General features: G+C 33.2%; 1 protein-coding gene across 6 annotated transcripts in view; it reads left to right on the forward strand.

The window, feature by feature from the left end:
* LOC148600579 (uncharacterized) overlaps window positions 1-17742 on the forward strand; it is a 36371-nt gene extending 18629 nt beyond the window's left edge. For 3 of the 6 annotated variants that reach the window (XM_088558694.1, XM_088558689.1, XM_088558690.1), the window contains 8 exons: window positions 106-222; window positions 533-649; window positions 1687-1857; window positions 5186-5298; window positions 5863-6001; window positions 13439-13464; window positions 16475-16548; window positions 17603-17742. In XM_088558694.1, the coding sequence (XP_088414820.1) occupies window positions 106-222; window positions 533-649; window positions 1687-1857; window positions 5186-5298; window positions 5863-6001; window positions 13439-13464; window positions 16475-16548; window positions 17603-17606 (761 nt within the window). In that variant the 3' untranslated portion in view covers window positions 17607-17742. Of the gene's footprint in view, window positions 1-105; window positions 223-532; window positions 650-1686; window positions 1858-5185; window positions 5299-5862; window positions 6002-8342; window positions 10301-13438; window positions 13465-15410; window positions 15548-16474; window positions 16549-17602 lie in introns of those variants that run through there. The other 3 variants (XM_088558691.1, XM_088558693.1, XM_088558692.1) reach the window with 2 other exon arrangements.
* Window positions 17743-21582: the final 3840 nt, after the last annotated feature.

The following is a 21582-nucleotide window of genomic DNA, read 5'->3' on the forward strand; positions in this document are numbered from 1 at the left end:
TTTTTGTCATGTAAAATATGGGTCGCCATTCGGAATTTAGTTTATTGTTACCCCCCCCACCCCCACCGATTTCCTAAGTAATTCATTGTTGGTTTTTATTTCTAGGCTGTGAATATGGCGACCGACTTGACTGTTCTCAGATAACAAGTTATGGATGTTATTCAAACAACAATGGAGTCGACTGTTGTAAAACTTGTCAGCTGTACAAAACAACAATTCCGAGTAAGTTTTGTTAACAAGATTCATTTATACATATATTTATGGAGGGCAACTTTTCCCTTTTGTACAACATTGAGTAAATTAAATGAATGCACAACTAATTTAAGGTTTATACTTTGGCCCATATGATCGATTTCATATGTTTCATACTCCCTCACATGTAATTCAGTCATGATTATATACATAATTATACCTAGATTGTATGTACGGTGACCAGTCGGATTGCTCAGCCCTTACACATGACTTTCTGTGTTAAGGGACTAATGCAGATATAGATGCGCATATGTAGTCCTTATTTCTATGTCTTTACTAGATTGTATGTACGGTGACCGATCGGATTGCTCAGCCCTTACACATGGCTCACAGTGTTATGGTACCAACGCAGATATTTGCTGTCAGACATGTCATCAGTATAAGACTCAGATATCAGGTTCATATTATATCGATTGATTCCAACAGCCGAATTTAAAACTTTTAGTATTAGTACGATCATTCATAATCTTTAAAAAGTTTAATTTTTTTTAGTTATATTATATTTTGTCATCATAAATGACTACTTGTAGGAGTAACCAATGATTCGATACTGACAATTACAAGTAGTTTGAAACATAATGGTGTGGAATATGACGGATTATTGTTGCTCTCAGGCTTGTTACGTTATTAGGGCTCCCAAAACGAAGTTTAGAAACCGTTTTGATTTTGCTCTGATTATTCCACTCCGAAATTTTGTCCGACTGGGATCTCAGAACTTTCACTTGTTTAATGCTTATATACACTGTATCTATTTTGACTACTGATTTTTACCGGTGGAATGTTTTTGCTTGCCATTTATATATGTATTGTTATATACCAGAAATAATCAGCCGAAAATTAAAAATCTTATTAAACCACCATTTAAATGCATGTACCAAGTCAGGACAATTGTGATGGTTTCCGGTTTCACCTTTTGTTATAAGGACTTTTCATCTCATTTGACTGCTCCGTTTGGTGATTGACACTATTATATCAGTTCTGTAACTTGTTATTACCCTTCATTAAGATTAATACGCCATTTTTAGTGTGGAGTATCATTTTTGGGAAAACCCCGGTAAAACAAGCAAACAAACAAACAAACAAATAAAATAAACAAAAACAAAGACCAATTAAAAAAAGACTGACTTTCTTGTCGTAATCTTGCAATGGCTGCAGTAGGTCATGAAAATTAAAATAAGTGACATGTTTCTATTGAGGAACAAACAACAATACAATATCTCCAAAATGTGTGACAGTTTTAATTCTTTGGTTGTTTTTAAGTAATCAATGGAACCAAAGTTATAAATCTGGATAAAAAAATATTATTGCGAACTCACTTGTACAATATCTTTATGAAAATGTTCGAAAACCTGACTAAGTTTACCGAGAAGAGAAATTTAGCCATATTTTAGTTTTGCAAGCATAGTTGTATACTCTTTTTGTTACACAATAAAGGTTGTGAGTACGGCGATCGAGGGAGAAATTGTATAAGAAATTTCTGTACAAGTTACAGCGAACAGAACAGAAATTTGTGTTGTGAAACTTGCAATGGAGTGACAACAACAACGACATCAACTACGACAACACCTCAGACAACAACCAATGCAAAATTGTCAGCACTACCAGGTAAGGTTAAAAAGTGTGATGTTTTCTGATTTCACTGCACTAATAAAAACAACAGCACCTCAGACAACCAGTGTCAAAACATCAAAACTAACCGGTAGTGACATATTTCGATAACGCAGCCACTACATTTTATGATTGATTGATTGATTGTTGGCGTTTAACGCCCGAGCAGCAATATTTCAGCTATTTTCAGGCGATGAACATGAAATGGATGATAAAATGAACATGAAATGATGATGAAATGAAAAAGGGATGGGACACAATGATGATAGGGTCGACAAATTTTGATTGCCACTAGAAAAAGGTAGGGATGGTAGGGACGGGCAATTAAGCATCCTGTGTCGGAGGACAAAGGTTCCTACTCCTTTCGAATACTATAGCAGTTTTCTTTAACTTGCGAGGAACGTGGAAACTATCCCAACACGTATGAAAGAGTAATCAAGATTCTAGTAGAACTTTAAAGATGCATTTTTATATACTGTATATATCGATTTACTGACAGATACACAAAATGAACACCATTACTTTATTATAGATAACTTAATGAATAAAATAAAATGTCTTGGGCAGACTTGTGTGGTTCACCCACTGCCGGATTCTTACAAAGAATAGCAGTAAATAAACTAAGATAAACCTTAATCACATATTAGCAAGGGTACCAACATACATTTGTAAATGTTTCTCACTGTTAAAGATTGTGATCAGTGAATGTACTCTAAGCCTGTTTGTGTTCAGTATGAGAGAGTAATCAGAGGAACCAAAATTCAAGCAGGAAATCTAAAGAATATAATCCAGGGACAAAGACTAGATATGGAAAACAGACACGCACAACAAAGAACATGAAATAACCAAAATAATACATACAAAGAAACATAAGTAAATAAGCCGACTCCATTAAAAACTGGGAGCATGGACCAGGTTCACCGATAGGGTAAACGTCCTGTGCTTTTCTAGAAACACCAGCCGCTCATAAAAAAAGTCAAGTCCCAGGTCCGAGTTAACTTTGTTCTGATCTTGCTAAAGCCGTATTAAATTGAAAACTGCCTACACCGAACTTTTTATTACTTTAAAATTGGTCCGGTTTTGACGGATGTTTGGTTCACCTAAGTTCAAATCAAGAAATAAATCACTGAAACTCCATTTTATAACTGTTTCACCAAAGGCTGACCATTTATGACGCATTATTTTATCCCAAGCGATATTTTGATTCTAATAGGACAATTACAGTACTTTTTTTACATTTTCATAACCTATAAACCTTAGAACTGCCATATATATCCATATTTGGCTGTACACTTAACGGTATGAAATGGTCGGTAGTGAAACTTCATTCTATATTTTTATGATGAAAGAAATGGCGATCGAAATATGTAAAACGATGTAAGATATGGCAATAGTTCTTTTCACTATAAGGTCACAGTGTTCACACATGGACAGGTACAATGTTTCATTCATTGACGATTATTATTGCTTTTTTTCATACATGATGGCTCACATGGCACGTGGCGAGTGCTACCGAGTACATGTGTAAGTGATTTTGACGGAATATACTATAACTTTTCTAAAGCATTACTCTTAAATTATCTTTATTAAATATGATTTTTTATGTTTATTCACCCTACTGAAATGAATGAAAACAGCTGATACACATTGGAATGTTACGCATGTCTGCTTCTATGATGAAGATGGGCAGTAATTTACACACAAACACACAAGTCGCGTGCTGCTTAAACTACAATTGAAAAATCAACCACAATTGTTGTCTCAAAACCATTTAAAGACGTTACATTAGAATTGTAAAGTTTCTGCATTGAAAAGGTGTTCGGTTTAGATAAGTTTCACTGCATTAATATTAAGTATTGGTGTTCGGATTATTCAATGTTCGGTGTGGACAAGTTTCACTGTAGTGATGTTGCACTTAAATGTAGATGATGTATTGTATTGAACCAATCAATAAAACAACACATATTATTACGTAAATTGTTTTATGTTAGATACATTATTCATCAAGCATGTATAAGTTCATAGGTCACTCCTTCCTTGTATAAGTTCATAGGTCACTCCTTCCATGTATAAGTTCATAGGTCACTTCCTTCCTTTCCTTGTTACGTTAATATATTGATTATTTAGTTTTGGAAAATCAAATTTATTTTGATTATTCATTGTTTTAACGTTACATGTACATGAGCAGTTTATATTTTAACGTTACATGTACATGAGCAGTTTATATTTGAACGTTACATGTACATGAGCAGTTTATATTTGAACGTTACATGTACATGAGCAGTTTATATTTTAACCAGTAGCATAATATACGTGGCGCATTATTTATTTAACCACGCGCTGATCCAGAGATTTTGAAAAAGGCTGGTTCCAGAGGACCTGAAGAGTTTTAAAAAGAGTGGTTTGTGTGTGGGGGGAGGGGGTTGAGACTATCCTTTCGTAATGTTTTCCCAAATTATGCGCATACAGGGGATTTCTGGCGCATCTGTGTTTATAATAAACATTTTATTTTGATTTTTCATAAATTTATTTGATCACTTCCTTTTAGGCTCCATGTAAGGCATGGATAACTAAAAAAATGTTGGTAACTACACATCTGTCAAAAAATCTTCATAGTGATGAATTCATATTAAATACAGAATACTTAATTTTTTTGTTTAAATCAGAAAATATGCTGATATGCAAACAAACGAAAGCATACTCAATGCATAGAAATACGATTAACAAAATAGATATTAGCACACGTCTAAAAGGTAAAAATAAATATTAATTTTGATATTTGTTCGAATATATATAGGCATTTACCGATTTATTTTAAGGTCTAGGGTAAGGAACACAAATTTTACAAATCATTGGCACGTTCGTATTCACAATTTTACATCAATCTCATCTAAGCATAAAAGTAACTTGCTGATTTCATTTTTTTCAATGGAAAGCTTGAACGGCGTTGATGAAATTGAATATGATGCAAACATATAACTGATTTCAAGAGTTATGCCCCTAACCCTAGGTCTACCTGCTTATATAACATGTTTTCCTAGATGTTTCTGTTTGTATAACGGTTTAAATCATTTCGATTCAAGAAGCTATAAACACATTTTTAAGTAATACTCGATCGATATGTAAGGCAATGCATACATTTATTGATAATTGGTCGTACACAAAGTGTTTCTTTATACGTTATAACTTAAGTCAAAACAATGTTTTCGTTTGTGTAAAAATAAGACGCATGACGTCATAAAAGCAGACGAAATGTTATGTACATGAAAAGCGATGGTTCCAGCCAATTAGAATACGTCTTACAATGTCAAATTACCTTATTCAGAATGGGTAATGCCTGTGGCTGCCGGAGCAGGAGGATTGTTACTTATTGTTGTTGCTATCATCATCATTTGCTGTTTACTAAAATCAAGACGTCGAAATCATAATTCTAGACCAGTGAGTAATAAAAATAGAAATTCTTTTGTAGAGTTGAATGTCCCTAAAACATTCTTCTTATCTTCTTATTGTGCCTTCAAACAAACTTTAGGGTACTGGTATCAGTCTGTTCAACTATCTGTCTGTCTATCCAACATAAAATGTCGAAAGCTCCTGTTCAATGTGTTGCTTGATGCAATGTACGATCACTATATTCAAAAATCCATACAGATATTGTCTTCCTTTATTTTCAACCTGCCTTGAAATATATATATTGCTATACACTTTTGGCATTTTGTGTATAAATTTATATTTATTTCTTTACTTTTTTTTTCGCAATGGTTGCCTGGGAATTCTTTTTGTTTCCCTTTAAAAAAGGGGCCATACCAGTGTTTGCATAGTTCCGATCAAATCAAATTGGTAAATCTAAAGGATCGTTAGTGTTAGTGAGAAAAACACTATCATATTCATAAAATGGAAAGTTAAGACACTGAAACCGTAATATTGATGATGGTGTTTTAGAAGGTATTCTAGCATTCTTTGACACGGGAGCTTTCATGTCTGATTCTATCCTTTTTTTAACAGACAAACACACGCATTGTAGAACAGCCTAGGTGTCTGGTTTCCCATCGGACTGGCAGACATGCACCGCCAACAATACAGATGTCTAGAACTGTCATATCACAACGTCCAGCTCAGCAATCTAACAGGCGACCATCCGGAGGTATATTATTTAGTAAAGAAAAAGCCTGGTTAAGTCTGGTAATAATTATGCGTCATTGTCAGAGGCTTATACAGAAATGAGTTGCAGATGTTTGCTGCTCATGTTCAGTCATTTTGTTCAGGTGTTTTACTTCTCTGGTTTTATCCATTTCATAGCATTGTTTTGTTTTGCCCAGTGACCACCAATTTTCCTTTCATAATTTCAGTAAAGACACCTTAAAGTATTATTGGGGAAATTGTTATGAAATCCTTTATATTCTATTCAAAGTTTTAACTAAATAAAACCTACAACGAGAAAACCTATGAAAAATTAAGAGAAATCCATTTCATGCCTTAATTTCAAATGCTCATAGCTGAAAAACGAGCAAACTGACCTATCATTGGTTTCTTTTGATATTATTCTAGTGAGAGGAGTGCAATCCCCTTTGAAATACTTGATATTCTTAAACAGAGCAACGAACATCTTTAAAAGTGTAAAATCTTATTATAGGGGTAACAAACATTTCCTTCTTCTCTATCAGATTTACTATGTATGAAGTAATATATCGGAAATAACTAACCCCAGTGAGAAATTTAGGCTGCTATAAACGGTGGTTTAATTTACAATATCCATCGGAGTCAGGTTTTAAAGTTTCTGTTTTTTACAATGAAGTTGACATTTGTTATACGAATTATCTTTTTTATTTCTTCCTATGATTTAGACTATTGCTTAGATTTTATTAGTTTGGAAATTTTATTACTATATGTATCCTTCAGTTGTATATCTAAAAAATATACAAGGAAAGTTACAAAAAATACAGGACTAAAAACGTCACTACACAAATCTTTACTACGTGAATAGAGTGTGAAATCATTACCATATGATGAAATTCACGTATTTTTCTCATGATGTGACTATCATATCTACACTGTATATGTACTAACTTGCCGAATTTTACATATTATAGATACATGTGTACTTTTATGTCATACTCGATATCATCAGAGGTTGTCCTATTCATGTGCTAATGTTGGCGCTCTAGATTTACTTACGAGGAAGTATCACCCGGTTAACGAAAGCTATATTTTTATACAGTCAAGTTGGCCGAGTGGCCTAGGGTGTTGGACTTAGTGCAGACGGTGTTGCCATACATGTCAAAGAAGAGAAGGGGTTGAATCCCGTTGAGGGAGCGACCAAATTTGCAACCTCGCATCGATTCTAGACTTGATTATATATATATATGTATATATAGAAAGGTCTGAAAAATTCCCAACGATGGAGGGATCGACCATAAATTTGCATCGCAAATTTGACAGTTCTAACATCGTTGGGAATTTTTCAGACCTTTCTATACGTTTACATAACTTCCCTGTATCAATTTGATCCGATGGAGCAGTGTAGTGAATAGAGTCGTCACATTCTGAGACGTTTGTGTAATATTGATTTGTTGTGACATGCATCATTAATTTGATCCTCTATCCTACATAATAACATCTAAATGAACTGTCCCGTACTACCATACATCGTGTACTAAGTTACAGCCCTAGATTAATCCTACGAGGAGGAATTACCCGGCCAGCGAAAGCTATATTTTTATATAGCCTAGCTGGCCGAGTGGTCTAGGGCGCTGGACTTTGTGCAGGCGGTGTTGCCATAGATGTCACAGCGGTACGAGTTCGAGTCCCGCGGAGGGAACGACCAAAAATTTGCATTGTAAATTTGACAGTTCTAACATCGTTGGGAATTTTTCAGACCTTTCTATACGTTTACATACCTTCCCTGTATCAATTTGATCCGATGAAGCAGTGTAGTGAATAGAGTCGTCACACTCTGAGACGTTTGTATATATATATTATACATTTCACGTGCATGCCTGACTTATATGTTTGCATCAAACATGATATGACTATCAGATGTAGTTGTGTATACAGATGACCATGACAGCCATCTTCTATTTGTTTAATAGTTGGATAATTTATTGAAGAGGGAATAACCAAAATTATAATCACGAGTGCCGAGAAACGCCTAGATTTAACGATTGGGTGGAACTTGTTCCGCGCAAGAGTTACATCTTAGTGTATTCTCGGCACGAGTGATCGTATTTTGTTTATTCACGATTACATGATAATTATCTTATTTATTATGTAGATTTTCTACATTATTCTTTGCTATTTTCAACAAAAAAATAAAATTTTGTGAACGGCGTATTTATATCATGCTGCGACGTTTTTGCGGGTGAAAGTGCAAGAGTGAAATTTACGAATTTATTTATTTTACAGTGTGAATTATCGAAAATGTGTTCACTTGTAACATTCTGTGATTCACTGCTATCTAGATGATAAAAGAATAGTTTACATTTCAGGCAGACAATACTATATAAATAATGGCTACTCTGGATACTAAAGTCGAACAGTATATCAATGGATATTCATCTTTAAAACTCTGATGCATTTTATTGTCCTGGCTTTGAAGACCATGCATTAAACAAGTACAAATTGATAAAGGAGTTAGTTTATCATTCTTATTAAGAGTCGAGAATAATGACAAAACCATTAAGATATATGTGTTTTGGATATAGATAATCATGACCGTTTGACTTCTTGATGAATACAAATTTTGTTTCGCACTATTAATATTTACATTCAGTTTAGCATCATACACCTGTAATGCAGTATATTTTATAGTTACCTTTTTTATGACATTACAGCTTGAAATCAAAATCAAAAGTATAATATGAAATTTCCTTCTTACAAGATCAAACAGTGGCGAATCCAGGGTGGTTGAGGGTTTCCAAGGGTCAAAACCCCGCTTTCGTACAAACTTTAGGCAAGAAATTGAGCAAATAATAGCCCGGAGCACCTCTGGAATCCTACCGTTGTTTAGTAAATAGTCGAGTAGTCCTTTTTTTCTTCATAACACTACAGAATGACAGACAAGCGGACACACGGACAGAATTACGCCATTCAAGGCGGTCCACAGGCATAAACGCCTCAACATGGTCGTTATCAATCTGCACTTGTTATACCACTACTCATGGAGTAGCTACATTGATGCAATCACTTCCTTCTCATTCTGTCATTCCGTTCATGCGTCCGAATTTCGTCGGCATTGTCTTAGCTGGTCCATGCTCCCAGTCTTTAATTAAGTCCGAGTTGCTCATTTGCTTTTGTTACTTTGTATGTGTGATTTTAGTTACTCTATGTTCTTTGTTGTGTATGTCTGTTTTCCATGTCTGGTCTTTGTCCCTGGATTGCACTCTTTTGATTACTGCTATAATTTTGGTTCCCTTGATTACACTCTACCAATAAACGAATTGATTTCAAATTTGGTGTGTGGCCTCATATTGATAAGGCATACATTGTGGGAAATTTTGTTGTACAATATTAATTAAATGTTTTGCTGGACTTTCCATTTTTTCAGTGTGTCGAAAAAATAGGAAACCTGTTCGTATCAAAAGTTACGACCTCCACTGTATGGTTGGATTTCCTATCGTTAGCTTGCCTTCATTAAAATGGTGTATATGTGTTATGCAATATTTTTTGCTACCGATATTAACATTGTGAACGAGTTGAGATATGCCTACCACGAAAACGCGTGCTACGTTATGTTTTTGTTTTTCCTTTAAAAACTTGAATACCATATAGCCACTATACCATTTGTTCCATATTCAAGGGGTGATCTGGACAGATTGTAATTGATAAACCCGGAATTATTTATCCCGCAGAGAAGATTGTCTGTATTTACGACACACTTCAGTATATTATATAAGAATGTTTACAAATTGATTCATGATATTTATTGTGCACTTGGTATTCTTATCTACAATCATAGTTCTGTTTTAAATTATACATGTTATCTCGTATGCTCCTGTCAAAAGTGTCTCGGTAATTCATCAAAATATTGGACTACATGTACTTGATTTATAGTTTATGAATAATTCCACTATCAAAGAACAAATTTAGTCCCCATGTTTAGTAGCTGTATATGTAAGAATCATGCAAAAATCTGAAAAAATGTGATACATTCCAAATGAGGCTGTGGTACACTCCAAATGAGGCTTCATATTTTTATTTTTGTAATTAAGTTGTTTTATATGTCTTTATTATGAAATGTGTAATTTTACATTCAAATCTGCTTGCTCTTAGGAGACATTCAACATGGACAATCCAACAAATGCTATTGTATTTGAGTGACACTTACAGTTATCTCTCTTAATTTTGAAATCTACAGTGCGCTCTACATATTTTTTATCTCCTTAAAACACAGGTAATATGAAAAACTGAATGCTAATTTCTGTTTACTATCTCAATTCAAACAAAATACCACAAATAAAAATATGAAGGCTTTTTACCAATGAATCACATTTTGCATGATTCATACCTAGAGTGCTTCTCAATTTATATTCTTATGTAATAAATAATCAACATTATTTTTTAATTGTTAGTTTTAATTTTGTGCTTAAAGGTTTTAGTACGGCAAGCATGAATGTCAAAAAATGAAATACATAGTTATCTCGATATTATTATATTTTGTCGAAATAATAATGTTGAAATATAAGATATCGAAATAATGTTGAAATATAAAATATCGAAATATTGTTGAAATATAAGATAGCGAAATAATGTTGAAATATAAGATATCGAAATAATGTTGAATTATAAGATATCGAAATATTGTTGAAATATAAGATATCGAAATGAAATTATATTTTGCGATGAAAACATGACATACAGTTATACCAGTTGGATAAATCAAAACAAAAATATCCTATTAATACAGGGATATAATTGTGTCAACATAATGTAATGTTGTTTTTATATTGATATATCGTAACAATATAAATGTATTGACATAAAGATATATCAAGTATATAAATTTTTGATACGTTATGCCAGAGCTTGCCGAAACTACGCAGACTGTTTGATTCGCGCTAGAATTCTAACAAAAAGGATATAAACAACCGATTCCTTATTTCTTCCCGAATTTAAGTAAACTCTTGTTTGAAGTAGTGCTCCCGTGCAGTTCCGGGTGTCAAAAGAAAAGGCCTACAGCAGCGCTAAGCTTGTCGTAAAAGGCAACTAAATAGTGTTCAGAACATTAGCTTGGGGTAGGGCGCTCTGCCAACAGATCAACTGGATTGTGTGGTGGAATGGGGTATCCCTGGCGTGTTACATGCTGGGGTTGTCAGGCTATAATACGGAAAACCAGACCGGTAACCATAGTGGTGCACCGTGTTGAGAAAGATGCCATGTTCCTCGCACGTGGTATTCTCCTAGAGTAGAAACCATAGGGCTCCGCCACAGGAGGCTTAATTGCTTGACCCTACCCACCTCTCCCTATTTCCAGTAGCAATCTAAATTTGTCGACCCTATTATCCTTGTGTCCCATCCCATTTTTAATGTCACTATCATTTCATGTTCATTTTATCATCCACGTCATGTTCATCGCCTGAATATAGCTGAAATATTGCTGCTCGGGCGTTAAACTCTAACAATCAATCAATCAATCATTGTTTGAAGTCATTGCTTGTTGACTACAATCCACGGTATATTGAAAATCGTAGACTTTAAAAGACTGAACATCCTCATCCCTGTACTTAGATTCAAGAACATTATTACAATATAATAGCATTAAACCTACGATTTTCAACACTGTATACTTCTATTCCCCATACTCAGTCAAAATCCCGACTCTCTATATATATTGTTGTTTCACCAAAAAAGATGGTACAACTAGATACAAATATATATTTCTTGGTAAAGATTCTTCATACTTTGTAAAAGGTAAGCCCAAATCATCTTCCATATATACAGAAGAAGATGTTTTCCAGATGCTTTTTGTTTATTTTATCGATAACATATTTGTCCTGTGTGGTGGACGGGTCTTTCAACAAACGGTCGGCATTCCATTGGAACAAATTGTGCTCTACTTGCTGACCTACTCCTTCACCCTTATGAGGCTGACTTTATAGCTGATCTGATCCGAAAGAAAGAATATCGTTTAGCTAGATCATTTAACCTCAGTTTCCGTTATATAGATGACGTATTATCTTTAAACAACGGTCGACATTCCAATGGGAACACATTGTGCTCCCCTACATGTTGACCTGTCCTTTACTCTTATGAGGCTGACTTTATAGCTAATCTCTCCCGAAAGAAAGGACATCGTTTAGCTAGATCCTTTAATCTCAGTTTCGGGTATTATGATGACGTGTTATCGTGAAACAATCCTAGTTTGGGGGATTTGATACATCGCATCTACCCCAAGAACTTGAGACAAAGGATACTGCAGACACTGTGAAGTCAGCCTCATATCTTGACCTTAAATTGGAGATCGACAAACGTGATGACTTTTTATTCAGAATTGTCAACTTTCCTTTCGTCTGTGGTAACATCACTTCAGCACCTGCGTGTGGAGTTTTCATATCACAACTCATACTCAGACCTTTTGTATCGCGCTAGACTTCTTACAATAAGGCCTCTGGAACAGAGTTATGTTGCTACAAGATTGAACTCATCACTACAGAAGTTTTATGGTCGTCATCATGAACTCGTGGATTGTTATGGTGTTCAACTTGTCATATTTTTCCTCTCCACTTTCGTCTACCCCGGACTTTTTATGAGCAACTCGTCGGGTGTTTATAGAAAAGCAAAGGACACTTACCCCATCGGTGCCCCTGGTCCAAGCCCACAGTTTTTAGTGGAGTCTGAGTTGTTTATATTCTTTTGTTTCTTTGTATGTATTATTGTAGTTACTTTATGTTCTTTTGTTGTGTTTGTCTGTTTTCCATGTCTGGTCTTTGTCCCTGAATTACATTCTTTGATTTCCGCTTGAAATATGGTTCCCTTGATTACTCTTACTTATTATATAATAAGTATCGTGGTGTGTAAGAAACAGGCAATGGATGGGACATCATTTTCTCAAGTTAATCTTTTTTCCTTAATAGAAAACATCTATAAATCATAAATTTATCTAAATTAATCCTGAACATCTGTAACTTTTTAAAACAATTTTTCTTTACTATCAATATCTTCAAAGGGCAAACGTTAAAAACACATTAATGGTTATTTCTGAAGGTTATGAGGTTTATATACTTTGTTAATTTTCTTTTCATGTGTCACACCTTATTCACAAAAATTGCCCGATTCTTAAACAGAGAAGTACTTTAAGTTTATGAATGTGTTATGAGCATGATGTAATTTATTAAAGTTGACAAAAGTAACAAACAATTCATTTTTATGCATACAACTATTCTCGTTCTTTATTGATCAGCTAACCATTTTAATGATTAAGAAAAAATGTCGCTGGTTTTTAAGTGTGGGTAACCACTAACAAAATGACAACTATTAAATTTATGCAAACTGTCATACGTTTACACTGTAGAAAACAATCAAAGTCAATGTTCGACCACGTCATAAGCAAGAAAAACACTGTAACTTTACGTTGTGTACTTTCTAGGAAAACTTCTTGGATCATTTTGCATCGTAAGTAATACTTTTATTTAGATGCATTTTTGAATTCATAATATATTTACACATGCGTGCTTGCGTGAAATTATTATTATTATTATTATTATTATTATTATTATGTTCCCAATAATACTTTGTTTTATGTCAGGAACATTGCCGTTGTTATTAACCTTTCAGTTTTTGCCAAGATGTTGGCATTTTTGATGTACCTTCTTTTTTACCACTCCTTTTGATTGGAGTTTATCAGTTTAGTAATTTCGTTATTTCCTTTTACTCTGTATTATGATAAGATGTGTTACAGATTCTCTTACATGGATTTCATTCTTTTTATTACCGCTATAATCATGATTCCCTTGGTTACTCTTTGACATGTATGGTGTTGTCTTTCATATGTATTTTTAACTATATCAACAAAATAAAACCATCAGAATCAAGGAAAAAATTCAAGTTTTTCAAATTTATTTTGACAGAGTTACATTGTCTAGGGCATACAACTCTGTCAAAAAAACTCATATTTATAATATATTTATACAATATAATATACTATTGATCAGTTTCTGATACAGAAATCAAACAATAGGCATACAATTCTGTTAAGAGTAATCAAAGTAACAAAGGTTATACCGGTAATCAAAGAGTAATCAAGGGAACCAAGGTTATACCGGTAATCAAGGAGTAATCAAGGGAACCAAGGTTATACCGATAATCAAGGAGTAATCAAGGGAACCAAGGTTTTACCGGTAATCAAAGAGTAATCAAGGGAACCAAGGTTATACTGGTAATCAAAAGAATGTAATCTAGGTACAAAGACCAGACGTAGAAAACAGACATACACAACAAAGAACATGAAGTAACTTAAATCATACATACAAAGTAACAAGCTTGGACACCACTAAAAACTGGGAGCATGGACCAGGTGCACCAGTAGGGTAAACAACTCATATTTCTAATATACTATGGATCAGTTTCTGATACAGACATAAAACAATGTTTATGAAATAAAGGAAGCATTCTCGGATGAAATTATAATGTCAGATAGTTTGGTTTTAAAATTGCATGTTTCTGGTTTTTCCCATTTTGCCATTTGACACTTAAAAACAAGCAGTTAAATCATGTTAAATCCAATTGTAATTTCACTATTGTAGATTTTGGAGCACCGAAAAATATTATGTGGACAGAAAAACAAAATCTCCCGAATTTAAACTAAATAAACATTTGTAGTAATATGACTTCCAAAAGAATTGTAGACACGAGATTTGGACTACACAGCTGTTTTTTGTTTGTCATTGACTTGTGTTGAAAATCCCATTGAATATTTTACATAACAAAAATCCTGTCAGAACACAGAACTTCCTTTTTGACAAAATCTTACATTCTTCTCTCACTTGAAGCAATCAAAACGAGAACAATGACTCTTAAGAAGTATCAAATTCATGCATCATTTATAGCTTTCTTATCTCAAGTGCAACCCAAAGAATCACCGATACCATCGATCATGTCTACAGTTCTTTTCACAAAAATCGGAAGATAAGTCTTTAGTAATGACGTTACCATATTGTGTCCTATTATAAAGTAATAACTTACGACTAATTTTACAATAACGATTTTTTGTAGTTGTAAGTCTTATATTAATTGGAACTATAATGTCATTAACTTAAATATTGGTAGGTGACAGTAATCTGATATTTGTACTTTCAATTTAAATCTGACGGCTTGAGTATTATTTGACGAGGACTTAAATAATTGTCTATATATTAATTTGCATCTCCAATAAAGCTGACAAAAACATATAAGTTCACCTTTAGAATAACCTGTACTTTATAAATGTGGTAGGCCACAAAACCAAAACATAAACAATGTTATTTAGGCAATCTTTCACTTCAATGTACTATTCTTAAACTGTGTAATTTTATGTATAATTACACGGAAATGACATTTATCTTACGTCGTTGGTTTTCTAGAAAAACCCTTAGAGTTAGTTTTAACCGGAAGCAAAGTGTCCATTGAGCTGGAACGTAAAACCCACATATTATTATTTTCATATTTAAAAAAAAGTATCTAAAAGGGACTGGTCTCAAATTGGATAATAACACACATAATGTAAAAGTTAAATAAACAAAACATTTAAGGAGGTAGACCTAGATTAAGGGACAACTCTTGGAATCAGTGAAATGTTTGTATTATATTCAATTTCACCAAAGCCTATCAAGCGTTTCTTTGGAACAGAAGGAAATCAGTCCCTGTCCAAGTTACTGGACCAATATATAGAACAAATATTTCCAAACAGATGAAAGACTTTTGAACGTTCTTCATGATACAGTTACAAAAACAGAACGTCTCAATAAGATTTTGGACCAGATAGGGACGGATAATAAAAAGAAATAAAAATGATTTGGAACTTCAGTTATGCCGAAAGGTTATTCCTCGGTTTGTATTTTCCACATTCATTGAGCGTTTGTCTGTGCATGCGTATTGTGTTATGACGACGGCCATCATTCGGTGAGCAAGTTTGCATCAAAGAAGTCATTAGTTTAGATATTTAGATATTGTTATTCTAACCGCGGGAAAATGCTTCTAGACGCCAGCGCACGTCATTTCTATTGACAGTTCACCCTCATTAGGGTACTAAAAATATCCTTTTTGTTTCTTTTTTTACGTCTTCAGATGTTTGATTGTGTAAGTAATGAAACCCATTATTTATTCCCGGCGAATGCCATGACTAATCTGAAAAGTAACATTCTCAATTTTCGTTTTATCCTTTTCAGAATAGTTTTAAAGTTTGACCGTCGTTTTCTTGTCTGGTTTACCGAAACAAGCTTTTAAAGAATTTGAAATTGTTTATAATGTATTGGTTTTCTTTATACTATTATAGATGAAATTGCGTAAATTGTATAACTGGAAGAAGTGGCGTTTTACTTCGGTTATTTAGTATAATATCAATAATTCATCAGCTATTCAGCGGAAATATTTTCAAGTGATTTTTACAAGAAATCTTGCTAATATGAATAACTCATTTGTGCTGTAGATAAGCCAATCAAAAAAGGAATATGAAAGATATTGTATACATAGCCGTTCTCTTCTTTACGTTGTTTCACGTTGGTAAGTATTATTTACTACTCCCTCCACATCAATCTGTATGTGTATCTGTCTGTAACATTCGAGAAGCGCAAAACCTCGAAAATTACTGCATCAAATTGCATGATATTTTTTATATAGTTAAATGTGGGACAGTATATATAATTGTTCATATAAGGGAATATATGATCCACATAATTTTGAGTTTTATCCCTTTGAACTTTGAAACAGGGGAGTCATAAATCTTTGAAGGCAAATCAAACTTTGATTTACAATATATACCCACGATTCGGTGTGTACCTATAGACTCATTTGTGTTTACTGTCAGATAGTCGATGAGCATGCGTAGATCGTGCTCAATAGACACTTCCGCCAGGAAATTTCTTTTGATCTACTCCAACCCTACCTCGCGAAAGTGTATATTGAGCTACTTACCACAAAACGGTCTAATGACTTTTCCTTTTATTCAAACAAAAATGTTGCATTCGGTTCTGTTCTGTTATGTTCCAAAAGTACTGTAAAGGAGGTATGTTCAAGGCCTTCAATTTTCCCAATAGTTTGAAATTAAATTTACCACTGTCATATTTATTCCTTAAATATTACAACAGGTCGTATACAAAATCGTTGGTGTTTAAGCCAAAATAATATGACGCTGATTTGATCTTGTGAGTTTTATGTTATATGAGAGTGCAACCTAACCCAGAATATACCAGAAATCTAACCGAGAATATAACAGAAACCTGTTGAATCAATACATACAATACAAAGTCATTGATATTAGTTTTTCTTTATCTTGGGTAAATCGACTTTGTGTCTGAACCAAAAGTAAAAAATCTACAGTCAAAAAATGTTTCAGTTTCGACTCTTACATAAATGATACGCACTTGGACCTATTTATGAAACGAAAACATACACAATATTAATTTGAATAAAAAAAATAATGATTAATATTATGCCATGATTTTCGCAAGCCTTCATTTAATCTCTTTCTTCATCCTCCAGTTCAAGTGTGAACAAATACATCAATGTTTTTTTCTCTTTTTGATGTAATTACTAATTCCGCAATACAATGTTACAGCTAACTCCTTGTGCAGTCACCCTTGTTCAAGGGTTAATCGTGGAACGTTCACAGATGGAACTAGAAACTTTGTATTTGGTTGTACAAATACATCAGTACTTCAAGTGTATGAGGGTAACAGATTCATAGAGGATAGAGAATGTTATGCTAGATCAGGACCGTTTCTGGTTTTTAGGTAATTAATTTGGACATAACATGTTTTAAGGTATGCTTGGACTTTTTGTTATTCTGGCAAATAAACATTAGTTTTGATTCCATTGTTCCTATGCTATGTTAGCAGAATGAAAGCTGTCAAAATAAACCCTTTTAGGACTTTAAATAACATTCTTTTTTTGGCTTAGACAGGAGTTTTCCTTATCAAGGTTCAAAAAGCTATAAAGCTATTTTACAAATGTTTGGTTCAGACAGGTTTTCAGATTATTCAGGGTTTGGTTTAGACAGATTTCACAAGATACATCATATAAGATTTAAGTTCAATTTTTGAGTTCTTACTCATGTGAAGTTATTTCTTATTGTTCGATTATTCACGTCCTTAAATTCGTTAAGATAACTGCGAAATGTGACATTGTCTGATAGGATAACTGCGACATGTGACATTGTCTGTAACGGCTTTACGGCAATAAGCTTTGACGCATTAAAGTTTAATATCATCTTAACTTCAAAGACAAAAAATTATAAACATGTATAAACACTACAACAGTCTAAAATTAATCAAACTTGAAAGATGTATGATTGAGACAGGTTCTACTACATAATGTCTCCTCGAATTTTTCAGGGTCGGAAGCCGATACCAATGTTTTAAGGATACAGTCGTCGATCCAAACACCAATGTTGTAATGATTTATTTTGCACCAACACGTACGTGATACCAATATATACCAGTATACACACCTGACCTTAAAACCGGGTAGAAACTTATGATTAGTGATTCATGCATTTATCAAATCCAAAGATTTCTTTTTAGAAGTCATTCAGTAGGCCTAAAAACTGTATTGACAATAAAAGGGCAAAATAAATTTGGTTTAGTTCTACTTCAGAACAAAATAGCAGATACATTCATTACCTTGATATATGATGAATCGCGCCATAGAACCATATTTAAATGGAAGGAGCGTCATATATATATATATGACCCCATTCCCATATACAATTTCCCCTTTCTCAGTTGCAACACCTGCTTTTCTTTGAATTAACTTATTTTCGTGAACAATTTCATTTTACTAATTTCCAAATTAGATAATAACACGTAAAACGGAACGCCATGAAATGTCCCTTCCCTTTTCATACATTTTCATCAGATTCTGAGAAAATATTGCAGTGAATTAAAGTTGTTGATATTACCATGATTATGAAACGCCAAAATAAGTATCCAAAAAATATATATAAAACAATATTTTCAGTAATCTGTTAAACTTTTGAGTGATCAAATGTAATGTATTTTCAAAACTATATTATAAAAAAAGAACATTGCTATAGTCTTTGAAAGAATCCCATTTAACAAAATGTCATCCACCAATATTGGACGTTTATTTCTACTTTTTCTTCTCCACTAAGGATGCATTATGTATATTCCCCTAAAATATAATTTGTTACTCGAACTGTTCGTTTAAGGAGGCAGGCCTACGGTAAAGGACACAACTCTTACAAATCATTGAAACGTTTGTATTCAGGCTTCTTATATCAATCTCATGTAAGCATCAAAGTAACTTGGATTTATTTCACTCTGTTGCAAATGGAAGCTTGAAAGGGTTTGGTGAAATTGAATATGATACAAACATATTACTGATTTCAAGAACTTATCTCTGACTTGATTAACAAAAAGATTCAAAATTTCAAGCTTTCAATTTATAACAAATTAATAGTTTTCCTGTATTTTCCTTTATTTCTACCCTACCGTTGCATCTGGTCCATGTTCCCAGTGTTTAGTGGAGTCCGAGTTGCTCATTTGCTTTTGTTACTTTGTATGTATGATTTTAGCTGCTTTATGTTCTTTGTTGTGTCGTCTGTTTTCCATGTCTGGTATATTTGTCCCTGGATTACATTCTTTTGATTACCGCTATAACCTTGGTTCCCTTGATTTACTCTTTCTCTTTGTGGTAAGTTTAAACCTCATACATGTACTGATATATATATATATCTCAACACGAGAGTTCCATATTTTAACAGTGTTAAATTTTCTGTTGTTTTCTAGAAACCTTTTCGACCAACCCTTCTATCTGTGACGTATGTGCAGGTGAATATACATTCGCTTTATTTGTTCGTAAGTATGTTAATATATGTATTGTCCACAAATAATTATAGTTACTATGCATACCATTTAAATACGCTACTTCCAGTGGATAGTTGACTTGATAGATAATGTTTTATGGGTCTTATTGTAATTTATATAGGCCACGCCCACAGCTTAGTTGATTACTGATACTGATCACTTTGTATCCTTACTTTCTACATGTATGCACTTCTTATAATAAAATGACATGAAATAAGAGTAACGCATCAAGTGTTAATGTAAGAAATGAATATTTAATTTTTCGTGTTTAATCGGCAGATAGAAGTGCTGACCAGTCGCACATTTAAGAAATACAGTCAAGGCTTTAACACACCAATATAATATAACAAAAGAAACATTAAATTTTTAATTGTAATTTCCCATTTGTGTTATATTTATAATTGTTATCAAATTAATCTTGTAATTGACATTCACATTACTTGGATATCATGCCAATAAAATGCATTTTAGAAGAAAGAAAAGACATTTCATGAAAATATCAATTAATGCAATTTATCTTACATCCTTAAATGTAAGTGTTTGTAAGATTCAGGCAAAACGGAAACATCAGAAACATGCATGTCAAAACCCCACTGATCTAACAATAAAATACCACTTAAGGATGCTTTTTCTAATTGAAAAGACCATTATTTCATCATTGAGTTTGTTCAGAAATTTCTCAATAAACTTTTACAGAAATGAAGTTTTTGACAGCGTTATCTGTTTTTGCAATGTTAATTTTCAGTGCATTTCATTGAAATTGTAACTCAGTTGGTCACATGATATGGAAAACCTTGTCTGTTTTCCTTGATTCTGATGGTGCAAATAGTCAAATTGCTCTATCAAAATGATGTTTTTATACCATGTTTTATCTACTGCCTGATTCTTACAGAGACTGACAACATTTATAATTTTGCTTTATTAGCTGTACGTACACATGTTCACAACGACTAAGCACGATTGACGGAAATTCCGCCGATTCCTTTTAAAACACGAAATTAAATACTTTTCCTCCCCGTTCCAAGCCAGATACATATATCTTCAATAATTTTTAATAATGTACCTGTATTGTTTTTATCCTGTTATATTAACAGATTTCTGCTAGTGTGCGTTTTTTAAAATACAATTTCTAAAATGCAATTTCCCTGAGGAGCCCCGGTCGTTAAACCGGAAGAAAAAATAATACGCATGGCGTATGACTCGGTAAACGATTTCAAATAGATTGCATGCCCATGCACAAGAGGATGAGATACTGGCCATTCATAATTTTGTTTTAATAAAAAAACACTATCAAGACCTTTTCTTTTTCAAATGAAAGCTTGATAGGCTTTAATGAAATTGCTATATGTGCTGTTTAAATAAGTTTGAGTTATACACGTTAAAAATGCCGAAATGACACATTGCTTAACCTCATAGATATTCCTAACTAAGAAATCATTACAATGCGATTTATTTGTAAAGTATCAGAACTAGTATATGTACAATGTAACAGCCCATCTCCCTCACTCATTAAAGGTTTTATGCAACTTTTTAAAAACCAATTCGAAATGACAAACAAAAATACACGCAACACGTTTGTGTTCTAATATGTTATTTTTATTTGATTTCAGCAAGAGGAAACGATCGTAAGTTTTACCCTTTCATAAAATATAAAGTAATTGATGCATTTCAAGAACTCACTAATTTTCTTTATGATTTAAAAATTGATACA

This window comes from Perna viridis, chromosome 13, assembly GCF_037379345.1.
Source record: "Perna viridis isolate PV_CMFRI_1.1 ecotype Kerala chromosome 13, ASM3737934v1, whole genome shotgun sequence".
In the NCBI taxonomy this organism is placed as follows: Eukaryota; Metazoa; Mollusca; class Bivalvia; order Mytilida; family Mytilidae; genus Perna; species Perna viridis.